Below are 15,229 nucleotides of genomic sequence, written 5' to 3' on the forward strand. Positions count from 1 at the left end.
GGCAACTTGTAAATTATTTCATTTACTGCTTTGGGAACATAGGAGCAGGTGTAGGACATTTAGCCCCTCAAGCCTGTTCCACCATTCAATGGGATCATGATTGATCTGTGACCAAACTCCACATCCCTGCCTTTGCCCCAAACCCCCTAATATTCTTGGCTAACAAAATCTATCAATCTCAGTTTTTGAAATTAATAACTGATCTAGAATTTGTGGGAGAGAATTTCAAACTTCTACCATCCTTTGTGTATAAGAAGTGTTTCCTAATTTGGCTCTCTAAAAGTCTGGCTCTAATTTTTAAGGCTATGCCCACAGAGTCCTAGACTCCCTAACCAGTAGAAAAATTTCTCTATCTGCTTTCCTTAATATCTTGAAAACTTTAATCAAATTATGCATTAATCTCAAATTCCAGAGAATACAACCCTAGTTTGTGTAACTTCTCCTCATAATTTAACCCTTGGGAGACAAATAGCACTCTGGTTAATAAGAACAGAAAATGCTGGAAAAATTCAGCATGTCTGGCAGAGTCTGTGGAGATAGAAACAGAGTTAACGTTTGAGTCCGTATGACTTCTTCATGGCTAAAGAGAAGTAGAAATGTGATGGATATTATACTATTTAAGAGGGGGTGAACAAAATAGAAGGGCAGGGATAAGTGAGAGCTCAGGAGAGACTGACAAAGGTGTCATGGACACGAAGTGCTTCACTTGCACCTCCTTCAATTTGGTCTACTGTATTCGCTGCTTCCAATGAGGTCTCCTCTACACTGGGGAAACTAAACACAGACTTTGCAGAACACTTTCATTCAATCTGCAAGCACGACCCAGGCCTTCAGTTGCTTGCCATTTCAACACACCATCTTGCTCTCACGTCCACATGTCCGTCCTCGGCCTGCTATAACGTTCCGGTGAAGCCCAACGCAAACTGGAGAAACAGCAGCCCATCTACCGATTAGGCACTTTATAGCCTTCTGGACTTAACATTGAGTTCAATATCTTCAGACCATGAACTCCCTCCTCCATCCTTACCCCCTTTTAATCCAATTTTTAAGTTATCTTTTTATTTAATTATTCATTTTTAAAATTATTTTTTATTTTTACATCCTTCCCAAACCCCCACTCCCACAGGGCCATCTGTCACTTATTTCTATGTTGTGGTTTCACAGAGACCCTTGTTCTGCTATTAACACATTCTGCTATCTTAACTTTATGCCACTTTCAGCACCTTCTGTAATCTTTAACACTACCATTAACATTCCCTTTGCCTTGTGTCCATGATGTATTTGTCAATCTCTCCTGAGCTCCCACCTATCCCATACCTTCTATTTTGCTCCACCTCCAGTATAAACAGTATAATATCCATCACATTTCTACTTCTCTTTAGCTCTGAAGAAGAGTCATACGGACTTGAAACATTAACTGTTCCTCTCTCCACAGATGCTGCCAGGCCTGCCCAGTTTTTTCAGCATTTTGTGTTTTATTTCAAATTTCCAGCATTTGCAGTACTTTGCTTTTAATTTGGCATTCTGGTTAACCTACCCTGCACTCCATCCATTGTATTTGGGCCATTGTATCCTTCCTAAGGTGTGGTGCTCAGAGCTGCTTCTAGAACTCCAGGAGTGGTCTTACTAGGGCTTTGTACAGCTGAAGCATGACTTCTAGCCACTTGAATTGAAGTCCTCTAGATATAAAAGCCAGCATTCATTAGCGTTTTTGATTATTTTCTGTATCTCTCTTTGGGCCTCCCAAGTTCCTAGCTCTGAACCATTTAGAAAGTACCGTATTCTATCCTTTTTAGATTTAAAGTGAAATACCTTGTATTTGCAGCAATGAAATATCTGCCACAGTCTTACCCATTCACTCCATCTATCAATATCTCTGTAATTTTACCCTTCCATCCACATTTTTACAATGCTACCTATCTTTGTGTCATCAGCAAACTTGGAGATATGGTTTTCTATACCAACATTTAAGGTGTTAATAAATAAGTGAATTTTTGAGGTCTTGACACATGTTCTTGCAGACACTATGGGGGTGTGGACGGGTGTACAGCCGATCGCCATCCGCAATCGGCTGTGCGCCATTTTGCATGGGCCGGCCAATTAAGGCCCACCCAGCCTGACGTGTACCCAAAAGCGCTCAGCACTCCCTGTGCGGGCGGGGGGAGTAGGCCAAGTGAGGGCAGAAGAGCGCAGAAATCTCCCCGAGGCAGAGTTTGATTTTCAAAAATTTTAACAAAGGGAGAAAAAAAATTAAGACATGTCCCCTCATCTGATAGTGTCATATGAGCTGGGACATGTTAATGAACTTTAATTTAAAAAATGTATTTAATTTATAACCCCTTCATGAAACCTCATCCTGCCCGTGGATGAGGCATCATGAGAAATGCGAAGGCTGCCTGGGCTCTTCGCCTGCCCACCAACTGTAAGGTTGGACAGGCAGCTCAGTTAATGACATCAATTAGTTTTTAAATTTATTTAATAGGTCTTCGACAGTTTGGCAGGCATGCAGCCGACTCCGCTGTGCGCCCACCAAACTGAGGATCAGAATGATGCGCGGTGACGATGGGAAGCACCGCATGTCATTTTACGCGTCGGCAAGCGGGGCCTGCCCCCACTCACCGACCCGAAGATTCTGGCCCACGAATCACTTCCTGCCAATTATGCCTACTCTCAGTCTCCTGCCGCTCAGCCCATTTCCTAACCAGGTCAATCATTCACTTTCAATTCCAAGAGCTACAACTTCAGCTAGCTGAACTTTATCAAAAGCCTTCCGGAGATCCATATAAATAATATCCACAGAAATTCCCCATTCCTGTAATTTAGTCACCTCTTCAAAACTTCTATCAGGTTCCTTAGACTTGACCTACCCTTTACAAATCCATATTGACTTTAAGAGGTGAAAGTAGATTGCCAGCAAATTTGAGAAAATTGTCTTCCTGGCTTCTTTTCAGTTGTTGACACAAAGTAAAATTACCTTAACTAATGCAACTCAATACAAGGCAGAGTTTTATGCCTGCAGTGCTAATCACAGGTTAGCAGAAACTAGTTCTCTCAGGATTGAAGAATTGAAAGCTTTGCCACAACCAGTGGTTGAGGCATCATTCAAGAAAAAAAGGATAAACATTTGAGGCAGATGATGATTCAGGGAAATCAAAAAAAAGAGGGTGTGGGATTTTCTTTTGGCTTGTTCTAGCAAGAAATATGGCCCGTTTATGTGCTGAAACCTTCTACAGTATACGCACACAAAAAAACAAAACTACAGATAAATTTATAATAAAATAGGAAGTCACTGGCAACTTCTGTATTAGTTAAATGCAGAAAAGTAAACTTAGAGTGATCGAGCAGTTAACATTTTATTCTGTAATTTTTCATATTTTTGTAAATTTAAGATTAAAATAAAAACATTAAACTCTTAAGCTGCAGATAGGTGCCCAATGGATCAGACATTTTCTGTAACCTGTGGTATATTAATTTTTTTCCCTCTCAATAGGACGAATACAACTACTGAGAACAGAAACTTTCCCCTTCATCCACATCACCCTTTCAGTGCAAAGCTCCTTCCACACTGTTCTATAAGTGTCACTTAAACCTGCTTAGAAGCCCACTATTACATAAGCAATTTCATTTCCCATACTAACTTAAGGTTTGAATGAGTTTGCATTAAACTGTGAGCTATTATGTACTGTCATCCCACAATCAATGGAAACTCAAAGACTGCCAAAGCATAATTCACAAAGGATCCCTAGTGCTCACAGAAGGAGAAAGACTTCAATCCCACTGTTCTCAGCTGGATCCAAAGTTAGGTTCCCAGAAGTGAAAGGATAGCGTGCTAATGAAACATTGCAAGAAGATTTTAGATACCTATTGCCTCTACTTTTAAAATCTACTTAATCCCTTAACTTGCTAAAGTCACAAACAAGTGTGGCTAGTTTCCAGATCAAATGATATTGAAGTTAACCATGCCTAATAAATAAAATTCTATTTTCCAGTTTGTCACTATTATTGGTGACCAAACTATTAAATACTGACAGTTATCAGTATACCTGTTTTGGTAATAAACTGCAAGAAATATATTCAAGTTTTGTTACTGTGTAGACCATCATGAGAATATGTGCCATAATGCCCATTTTTAACAGAGCCTGATGAAGGAAGTCATGTTTTGTTTAAAAGTTTAACATATTATTATGAGGATCATAGATTGCAATTGCAAGTACCATAAAATGTTTACCCACGGTAATTAGGTTGGGGAAGGGAAAGAAAAGGAAATATCAGAAATATAATGTAGATAAGAATTTAAAATGCCTTAAAATACTTATTATAAAAAAACAAGCATTTAAGTTCAAGAGTATAAATATCTTCACCTGCCAAACAGACTGTCATGAACTCCATATACAGTACAAACGCTGAGATCTATTAATCCTTTTGGTTTTGTGGCTCTCTTTTCACTTTCAAAATAGATAAGTTGGGAGTCATTCCCCTCCAAAATGAAGTATAAGTTTTTCCATCGTTTACCTTTGCCTGAAACAAACAAATTCAAGTATGTGCTTCATTGAGGGAAAATATAAAAAAGGATATTCAGAAACAGTTCAATATTTATTGATATCATAATATAGTTACAAATCAATATTATTCTGGTGGTGGTGAGATCAATTTCAGTTTTATTTAAAAGAATCAAAGCGCCAAAAAATAAAGCAGAAGATAATGTGATGCTGATACCTATTCCAACATTGTGGCAGTGAATAAAGTGCATCATGAGTTGCAGAGGGCAGAGTTGTGCCGAGAAGTTAGAGTGTTCTTTCAACATGTGATGGGAAATGTCAGAGTAAGCCAAATATACAAGAGCTGTTTTCTTACACCTTCTAACAGCCAACAACAAGGGCAGCTAGGGGTATACCACACCATCATCCACTTAGCTGTAAAGGAGAAATTTTACTCCAATTTCTTCATTATAAATTCCAATAAAAATAATTTGGATTTGAGGACCATTATATATAGAAAATAAAGCACAGAAAAAGGTCATTCAGCCCAGCCACTCCATGTGACCACCGACTTGAGCCTCTGCCCACCCGTCCTCATCTAACTACATGCATAACTCTCTATTCCCCTTTCCCCAGCTTTCCCTCAAATGCATCTATATGATTTGCCTCAGCTGTTCCTTGTGATTTGGAATTCTAGACCCCAGAGGGCTGTGAATGCTCCATTGTTGAATACATTTAAGGCTGGGATAGACAGATTTTTCGTATCTCCGGGAATTAATGGATATGGGAAGCAGGCAGGAAATAGAGTTGAAGCCCAAGATCAGCCATGGTTGTATTGAATGGCAGAGCAGACCCAAAGGGCCATATGGTTAACTCCTGCTATTCCTTGTGTGGTGCTGTCTCAACACTCCTGATAAAGAAGTTTCTTCCGAATGTCCTATTTGTTTTCTTGATGATGACCTTACATTGAAGGCCTTTAGCTCTGTCCTTCTCTACAAGTGGAAATACACCCTGTGTCTATTCTACTAAAACCTTCCATCATTTCAAAGAACTCTTAGGTCACAACTTTCCAAAAGAGAGACAGAGCCTATCCCCCCCTTTCATAATGGGCATAATCCTGCAATGCTTGCCATCATTGTTGCAAATCTGCAACTATGCCACTGTATCCTTTTTATAAATGGCAATTAGAACTGTACACTAAGATGATCTAATCAAGGTTCAATTCTGGTTTATCATAGCCTCTCTATAGTTCAATTCTATTCCTCTGGAAATAAACCCGAGTGCTTAGTTTATTTTATTTAAAGTATCATTAACATGCATTACCAATTTTAGAGATTTGTGTATCTGTATTCTTAGATCCCTTTGCTTCCCAACTCCAATTAGATTTGTATTTTCCTCCGTATTTTACTTACCAAAATGCAATGTTTCATATTTACATGTTGAAATTAAATATGCCAATTGACTGTATATTCTGCAATTTTATTAAAGTCTTCTTGTAGCTGGTTGCAGTCTTCCACATTGTCTCCCTCAATTCAGTGCCACTTGCAAATTTAGAAATTGGATTTTTAATTCCAAGTCTAAATTATTAATATAAATTGTAAACAACAGTGGTTCCAGGACTGATCCTTGTGGGACTCACTCTTTGCCACTCTGAATAGATGCCTTTTATCCCTACTCTCTATTTTCTGTCCTGCAACCAGAGAATTATCAATTCTGCTACTTGTCCCCTGACTTCTTATTCTTTGGTCCATTACATGGCACCTTATCGAAGGTCTTTGGGAAATCTTGATAATCTAGACTAGTAGAAAAATACTGAAATTTACGAACAAAATTGATTGTTTAGGTGGGGAGGAGGGGTTTGGCATATTGCACTTGCGCAAGGATTTTGAAAGACTGCAGGAGAACATAAGTAAATTGATTAGAGAGACAGTATTGGCAACAAAATATGTGCAGTCTCTCGGTCTTTATTGAAAATTACCTAACTTAAATCATTAGACAATTCAAAAATTGTGTGTAAAAAATTATTTTGAATTATCAGTAGGAGATTGCAATACATATGGAAACAAAACTACTTTAAGATAGTAAGATTTTAAAATAAATAGAGGAACAGAGGAATTTTAACGTCCAGGTATATGAATTATTTAAAAAGTGGCAGCAAAAGTAGATAAGGTCATTAAAAAGGCTAATTGAGGCCTGGATTTGCGCCATAATGGAGAGCCTCTTCCAACATTTCCTATTTTCACAGTGGCAGAAATGGGGGTGAGGCACACATCTCACATGCGCGGTGCATGGAGGCAGTTGGGCATTTAAATCATCAGCTGCCTCCACTCAAGTCTGATTTTGGTAGCCTAGGAATGTGGAACCTGAAGTGTGCAGAGTAGATCTGGTAAGAGCAGGCCTGAACTTTGTGCATTTCTTTGGATAGCCAGGGTACCCCTTTGGAGAGGTGCAAGTACCTCTGTGGAATTATCTTTAAACTTGTCTTCACTGCCCCAGAAATGGCACAAACTCAATATCAACTGCCTTGCCTTAAGCCAAGGAAGTAGGAGGATGGGATTGGTGGACTTGCAGGGCAATTTCTTTGTCCCTACTGACATATGCAACCTGGTGCCAGGGAGAACTAAGTGTTTGAAAGGGGCGCATCGACCTTCATGTGAAGCAAGATAGAAGATGGGCATGACACCCTCCCACATAGAAGCCAGTCAGTGAGAGCAGCTGGGGGCCAGAGAGAAGGTAGAATGTCAGGAGGAAGATGAAGATGAAATGGCTCCTGCATCAAGGAAGAGGAGGAGAGGAAGGACAAGCAGGTCTTACCCAGGTCCAGGACATCATACTCAATATGACAGAGAACAAGTGCTAAAGGTGACTGAGGCTAAGCTATGAGGTGATGAGTGACACATGTTGCTGGAATAACTTGAGCCACACTCCACTGACATCCATGCCCTGCAACATAGCTGTAAAAGTACTTGTTGCTCTCAATCTTTTTGCTCAGTCTCTTTCCAGGGCTCAACAGGAGACCTGTCTGATATATCCCAGTCAGCATCACATAACTGCATTTAGGCTGTACCTAATGCACTGTTTGCTAGCGTGGGGAGCACATTAATTTCACTATTGATTTGGCATTTCAGGCACAGAGAACCATGGCCTTGCCCAGATAACTAGCTTTCCTCAGGTGCAAGTTGTTACTGATTTGCACCTACATTGCCATGCAAGCCCCATCTCAGCATGCGGACACCCCATAAACCGAAAGTCCTTTTACACACTCAATATTGTGACGGCAACAAGGTCTTCCTTCATGGGATGTGGGTGTCACTGGATAGGCCAGCATTATTTCCCATCCCTAACTGCCTTGAGATGATGAGCTGCTTTCTTGCACCACTGCAGTCCACCCACAGTGCTGTTAGGGTGGGAGTTCCAGGATTTGGACTTAGAGACAGTGAAGGAACAGCAATGTATTTCCAAGTCAGGATGATGTATGGCTTGGAGAGAAATTCCCAGGTGTGGTGTGCCCATGTGTCTGCTGCCTTTGTCCTTCTAAACGGTAGTGGTCATGGGTTTGGAAGGTGCTGTCTTAGGAGCCTTTGTAGATTCTAGCAGTGCATCTTGTAGATGGTACACACCGCTGCCACTATGTGTCAGTGGTAGAGACTGAATGTTTGCAGATGGGGCGCCAATCAAGTGGGCTGCTTTGTCCTGGATGGTGTCAAGCTTCTTGATTGTTGTTGGAACTGCACTCATCCAGGCAAGTGCACAACCCATCTTGCGGATGAAAGTCCAAACCTGAATTTTTAGTTTTAGATCCAGAAACAGAAAATACAAGAGCAAAGAGAATATAAAAACAATTGAATAGGTACTGGATGTTACCAAGGAACAGGATTACAATTATGAAAAGATACTGAAAAGTTAGGGTTTTTTCCCCACTGGAGTAAAGGGATTACTGAGACTGTAACAAAGTAGCATTGATTTTAGATCATAAAAGGAATAAAGGGAAAAAAATTCTGCACCAGGTAGCTAGAATGTGGAATTACCATGCACAAGCCATTTTTGAAGCAAATAACACAATTTAATGGAGAAAAAGGAATAAGTTGTTCAATAAAGGCCATTGGGAACAGAATAAATGGCACAACCATCACACCATGATAAACCTGTAACATGTCCATTACTTGTTTTGTACTGGAACATCCAATGATATTGTTAAAATGGAAATGAGTTTTGCGTAGGTTATAATTATTATAATTTGGTGCCCTAAGAGGTCCCCATACCTGGTGGGGACTGCTAAGTTTTTGGCAAAAGTGTAGAGATAGATGGTCAAATTTTATTAATATTCATTCATGGGATGTAGGTGCCACAGGCTAGGTCAGCATTTATTGTCCATCCCTAATTGTTCTTGAGAAGGTGCAGTCCATGTGGTGCAGGTACACTGATAGTGCTGTTAGGGAGTGAGTTCCAGGATTATGACCCAGAGACAGTGAAGGAAAGCCAATATGTTTCCAAGTCAAGATAGTGAGTGGCTTGGAGAGGAACTTCCAGGTAGTGGTGTTCCCATCTGTCTGCTGCCCGTGTCCTTCTAGATGGTTGTGTTTGTGGGTTTGGAAGGTGCTGTTTAAGGAGCCTTGGTGAGTTCCTGCAGTGCATCTTACAGATGGTATACACTGCTGCCACTCTGCGTCAGTGGTAGAGACTGAAAGTTTGCAGATGGGGTGCCAATCAAGCAGGCTGCTTTGTCCCGTACGGTGTCAAGCTCCTCAAGTGTTTTTGGAGCTGCATTCATCCAGGTAAATGGGGAGTTCCATCATATTCCTGACTTGTGCTTTGAAGATGGTGGACAGTCTTTGGGGAGTCAACTGGTGAGTTACTCGCTGTAGGATTCCTAGCCTCTGACCTAGAGTTCCTGTTGTAAGAGTAGGCTTTAATAATTGGGGCCAGTTCTCCGAGACATATGCTTGGAGAGAGCTAACTGAAGTTTTTAAAATGATAAGGGGTTGGATTCTGTCAAATTGGATAGGTTATATGTGACTGAAAGGCAGAGTTGATGTTAGGAAACATTTATGGAGAAATTTTCCTCAAGCCAATTACCACCAAAGCATGTGTCAAACAAGCTCTTTAAAAAGTGAGCTGAGCAAGTTTAGACAGAGGACTATATTTTAGTTATAGGATGTATGTTATAAATTAGCTTGGATCAGGAGGACTTCTAGCTGGCAATGGCTTTCTAGAGCCTTTGTTATATTATTTTAGTAAGCCAAACAGAAATGGCTTGGTGTTTTTTCCTAAATTTTCCTCAATTTTTTCCACCACTTTTTTGTTAATCACAACCTCCTGGGGAAGACTAAGACAAAAGCAAAATACTGCAGACGCTAGAAATCTGAAATAAAAACATAAAGTGCTGGAAATACTCAGCAGGTCTGGCAGCATCTGTGGAAAGAGAAACAGAGTTACATTTCAGGTCATGACCTTTCATTAGCTTGTTATTTAAGGAGTAGGTCAATGCTTCACCCTGTCTAGATGGGGCACGCTTGATGAACCAATGTGCTTTCCTTGTCATTTTGATGTGTTCTGTAGTTAATTAGCAGATACTATCTAGGTTCTTTATTTATAAATTCAAAGACAGAAAAATATTTCTTTCAGCAGCATCCACACAAATGACCAAAGCCTTTGAAACAGAATGTTTGTGTAAGGGGAAGTCAAACTCAACAATCTCCAAGTTAGGTTTTCTTACTTTTTTTCCAGAGGTAGCCATTCTTCACTATATTCTTATAAAGTGCATCCTTCGGCTTGCGCCGGATTGTATTGTATATTTCTCTACCATCATATTCATTGAGCACTTGCTCTTGATGCTAAAAAAAATAAAATCTTTCATTAGTTGCATCATCCCACTGCCAAACATTTTACAAATTACTAATATGAAGCTGCAAAAGGCAAGCACAGAATTATGTAATACCAACTTTAAAATCTTAACGTTGAGGTTCACTGGTCATGGCTCTTGGCAATTAAGTGACCACTGATTTTACTCTACATATTCTACAGAATTTATTAATACTGGATAACAATTAATACATTCATATACAGTCCACAACTCTTAACGCAACACAAACAGAAACCTGGATTCATATCCAAGATCTTGTGTAGCACTTTGTTCTGCAAGTATAAAAAGCAAAACAGGAATCCTGCTAGTTACCCTTTAAACATCATTTTGACTGGTCAAGCTGATATAAAGAAAGATCAAAAGGTATAAGTGACAATTGGAACTGCCCATCAAAAGGAAAAAAGATATCACTGGGTCTTATGGTCTAGACTCTTCTATTTCCTGCTCACTGTACCACTATATAAACTCAAAGCAGCAAAAGGAATTTTTGGGTCATTATTCCCACATAACCATTTGTCTTACAAAACATCAGGTCAGTTCAAGAACTGTATCCAGTGCTCTCACCTTTGACAATGTGCCATTTGGAAATCAAGTTTTGTTGTGCTGTACTCAATCCACAGTTATTACTTCTTTTGTTTAATGTTATTTAATAAATATGGTCTTGGCATTGTGTTATTTTCACCACACATTTTCAGAGAGATCATGAATTAGAGATTAACAATATTTTTCCAGTTTACAAACAGATAGTAAGAGATTTATGTTTTACTTTGGCACACTGCATGTTCAAATAAATTATAAAGAGACATTATGGACTCATCTATGGGAACTAATGTTGCATTAGTATACTTTAGGACTAAGATGAGGAGAAACCTCTTCACTCATAGGGTGGTGAACCTGTGGAATTCTCTACCACTGAAGGATATGGAGACTAAGTTGCTGAATATATTTAGGAAGGAAACAGATAGATTTCTAGTCTCTAAAGGCATCAAGAGGTATGGGGAGAGAGCAGGAGTATGGCGTTGAGATAGATGATCAGCCATGATCATGCTGAATGGTGGACCAGGCTCGAAGGGCCAAATGACCTACTCCTGCTTCTATTTTCTAGGTTTCTACTTTAAACTTTTAATAAATATTTTGTCAATGGGAAACAAGCAAGCTATTAAAACTGCTGCTACAAATCATTTAACCTTTGGCATTTGAGCTAAAGACAGTGACCAGTCTCAAGCAAATATTTATTTAAATATGGACATTCACAGCCATCCTGGGAATTCACACATCTTTGTTTAAGGATGGACAAACACAAAAAGACTAATATGACACAGTATTTTGCTTTTATCAAAAAGGCTATAGAATCTCCAGTTTGTCTGCCTTCAAGGTACACCCTGAACTAAAGGGAAGATTGAAACTCAGCTAATGGCAGATGGGATTGAGTGGACCTATTCATCTTACTTTGTATTATGATGGTTTTCCCCATTCAAACTAGACTGGGTGCATCTCAAAGGTGTTAAACCACAACACAGGATCTTAAAATCAAAACCCCTTATTTGGAAAAGATTTTGAACTTGTGAAAGTCACATGGTGAGACAGCCATGTTTCCTGTCCGTTTGTTAATAATCAGCACAAGCTGTTTGCAGACAGTTCCACCAGAAAGCCATTGAACCAACAGTTCAGTGGTCAGAAAGCGAGACTATGAATTAGCTGCAAGTCACCGAGCCAAGGTAATTAACAGCAATACTGTGAAAGCAGGAAATCCAGAGAGAAGGATTCCCCCTACCTGTTCCAGCTACAAATTCACATGAGAACCAACCTCCTAGAAACTTGACTGTATGAATTCCAACAACCAACAATTCCCTCCAAGCTCTAACAAAATTCAATGCCCCATTTTCACAGGTGCTCACCACACTGTGGATATGCTCTTCCAAGAGAAAACCTATTTGGTATATCTAAATCCTGTCTAATTGCATCATGTTCACATACACCAGGCTCTTAAATCTGTGGATTAAAGTCGACTAGTTTACACATGCTAAATGCTCAGCAAAATAAGAAAATATCAAGATTATATTAAAAAAGTTTAAAGACTTTAGAAGCAACAAAAATTACTTTCACGAAACAGCATATATCAGTCCATCCTCAAGTTTAATTTATGCAAAGACTGGCAAACACAAATATAAAATCTATAGATTAAATATTTAAAAGATATGTGATTCATTTATAACAATGTTTCCTCGTTTTGCACAGATTGTAACTCACCTGCAATGGGACAGGATCTTTAAGGTAATATCCTTCAACAATCTGCTCCTTCCTGTAGTGCTCAATGATTTCCTCTATGCTGTAATAAAATGTGTACATATTTTTAAACAGTTGCCAAAATCATGAGAATACCAAATACTGTTTTTGGTTACAATTTTTAAAAAACTTAATAGATATTGAATTGTCTATATTTAGAGTCTATAAAACTGTACTTCAATCCATACTAATTCTCTTTAGGATTCTGAAGTAATATACCATGGGCGGAATTGTCTGTGCCCGCGGGTATCAGGCTCGGCATCGTGAGTGAACAGTATGGCGAGAAGACCAAAAATCACAACATCAGAAACCAGTTTGCGATTATCCATTCAGCACATCGATGGCGGGCTCCGTTACCTGCCATCGGACGTCGGGGACCTCATTGTAATTTATCAGCAAATCATTATAAGGCCAGCCTGCCAGACACATTCCCCCATCGATGGATTGTCCACCCACATCGGCGTGATTGCATGCCAACATGAATCACAACTGCACATAAGTGACGTACACCTGGCGATTTGCACTTCGCTCAGGACTTCGAGGTTTGTTTGCCTATCTTGGTTCAGTCAGCACTCTCAGTCATCAGCACCAGGCTTTGCAGACTTTTCACTTTTAGGTTGGCTCATGCGCAGGCCTCTACCAACCAGACCAGTCATAAGGCTTTGTACAGCTGCGGGGTTAGGGCTTGCTTGGGAATAGGGAGAAGTGGCCTCAGGCAAGGGAAGATGCTGCAGGGTGAGGGTTGTAATGAGGGAGGGGGTGGGGGGTAGCCCAGGGTTTGTGTGGGTGCACAACTGCTCTGTGCAAGTGGCCTCAAGATGGTGAGAGCTGAGGAGGCAGTCTCTCAGAGCAGATGAGGCCAGATAGAGATGTAAGGCTGTGTGTAAGAGAGTGAGTGGTGATGTCCCTTGAGCTGGCAATGTGAGATGCCAATTAATGTGTAATGGACTTGAGTGTGAGTTTAGAGTGATGAGATGATTGCCTTACCCTAGCATCACGGATGAGATCATTCATCCTCCATCTGCACTGGATAGCCAACCTCTTCTGTGCAGCACTGGCACTGATCACTATTGCCATCATCTCCAAAGCCAGTGTGGTAATGTTGATGCCCCTCCTGAGGCCAGAACAGGGGTAGAGGACCTCCACAGCATCCAAAAGGTGTTCAAGGGCCACGTCACTAAACCTGGGGGCTGCAGTCTTCTTACCTTTCGGGGCTATGTCTTTTTTACAGAAGTCCTGGGCTGGAAGCAGAGTGGTGCCATGCAGCTGTACTTTAAATGTGGCGCCTGGTGTGATGAGGCAGCGAGGTGATGGTGTGGCGGGCTAATTGGAGCCTGCACACCATGGAAACAGCGTGTTTCCCAGGAAAGCATAAATAATGCGGCGGATTTAGGATGATACAATGTAATAAGCTGCCATTGGGTAAAGTACATCATTTTACCCACCCGCTACTGCACTTAAGTGCGAAGCTGGGACAATTCTGCTCTATGTCTCTCAAAGAACTCATGGCAGAATGGTGTGCAGATGATATCACTATACAAAATAACTTTCTTGGAGTGTGACTGCAATGTCTACATCTTCAGGGATACCAGACAAACATATACTATAAGCAATTGTATAGGAGGAACAAACATATTAATAGAGTACCAAAACAAAAACAGAATTACCTGGAAAAACTCAACAGGTCTGGCAGCATCGGTGGAGAAGAAGAGTTGACGTTTCGAGTCCTCATGACCCTTCCTGCTGAGTTTTTCCAGGTAATTGTTTTTGTTTTGGACTTCCAGCATCCGCAGTTTTTTGTTTTTATATTAATGGAGTAGCTTGAACCACTAAGATTTATTCTTCATTATTTAAAAGGTGTCTCAAAGAAAAACCCTGGCTTTTACAAAGCTTCTAATCCACATCTAATTTGCTAACCCAAAGTCCAGGTAAATCTGGGATGTTGCTGAGGCCTGGTTGACAGGCCCCAGCAAGGTGGGTGGGGGACATATTGGGCAGGGTTTTAGGCGGTCCGGTGAGAGGTGAGGTCTCCAATTGGGACAGGGGCCCTCAGGAGGGAGGACTGCCCTGCCCCTCCCACCCTTTCATTGATCAGCAGCCCACAGGGTTAAACCTGCTAGGCTACACATTGGGTGCAGGCTCTCCCACTGACCATTAAATCGGAGTGGCGGAGGGATGAGGCCCTGCCGACTTAAGGGCCTCAACTGGGAGACAGGCAGCCACCAAATGCTTTCTCAGTCTCCTGTAAAATCACGATAGAGATGGGTGTGCCACTGGGGGGCATGTCACCGACAGCATCACACCCTTATTTGCGGGTCCAACTTCCTGTTTTCCTACCTGCAGGCAGCCCGTAAAATTCAGCCCATTCTTACATTACCTAAAAGACAGCAGCTGAAACAGTTCATTGAAAGAATATGCCAACCTAAATTTGCACTCAGGTTAGTCTTTTATATGAAGTATTTCGAATCACAATTTATGTAAGAAATCTTAATTTTTTTTTACAGGAAATTACAAGCGACAACACTTTAGCTCAAAATGCTGTAGACTGGGATTCCAATATTATTCCATTCAATGTGAAGCATTATGTTCTAGTAGAAATATA

General features: G+C 40.5%; 1 protein-coding gene across 1 annotated transcript in view; it reads right to left on the reverse strand.

Moving 5' to 3' along the window:
* LOC121277424 (ras GTPase-activating protein 1-like) overlaps positions 1 to 15,229 on the reverse strand; it is a 218,317-nt gene that overhangs the window by 109,659 nt on the left and 93,429 nt on the right. The window contains exons 9-11 of the mRNA XM_041186867.1: positions 12,592 to 12,670; positions 10,195 to 10,312; positions 4,362 to 4,518 (exon numbers count right to left, since the gene is read on the reverse strand). Of these exons, the coding sequence (XP_041042801.1) occupies positions 4,362 to 4,518; positions 10,195 to 10,312; positions 12,592 to 12,670 (354 nt within the window). The remainder of the gene's footprint in view (positions 1 to 4,361; positions 4,519 to 10,194; positions 10,313 to 12,591; positions 12,671 to 15,229) is intronic.

This window comes from Carcharodon carcharias, chromosome 4 (assembly GCF_017639515.1).
Source record: "Carcharodon carcharias isolate sCarCar2 chromosome 4, sCarCar2.pri, whole genome shotgun sequence".
In the NCBI taxonomy this organism is placed as follows: domain Eukaryota; kingdom Metazoa; phylum Chordata; class Chondrichthyes; order Lamniformes; family Lamnidae; genus Carcharodon; species Carcharodon carcharias.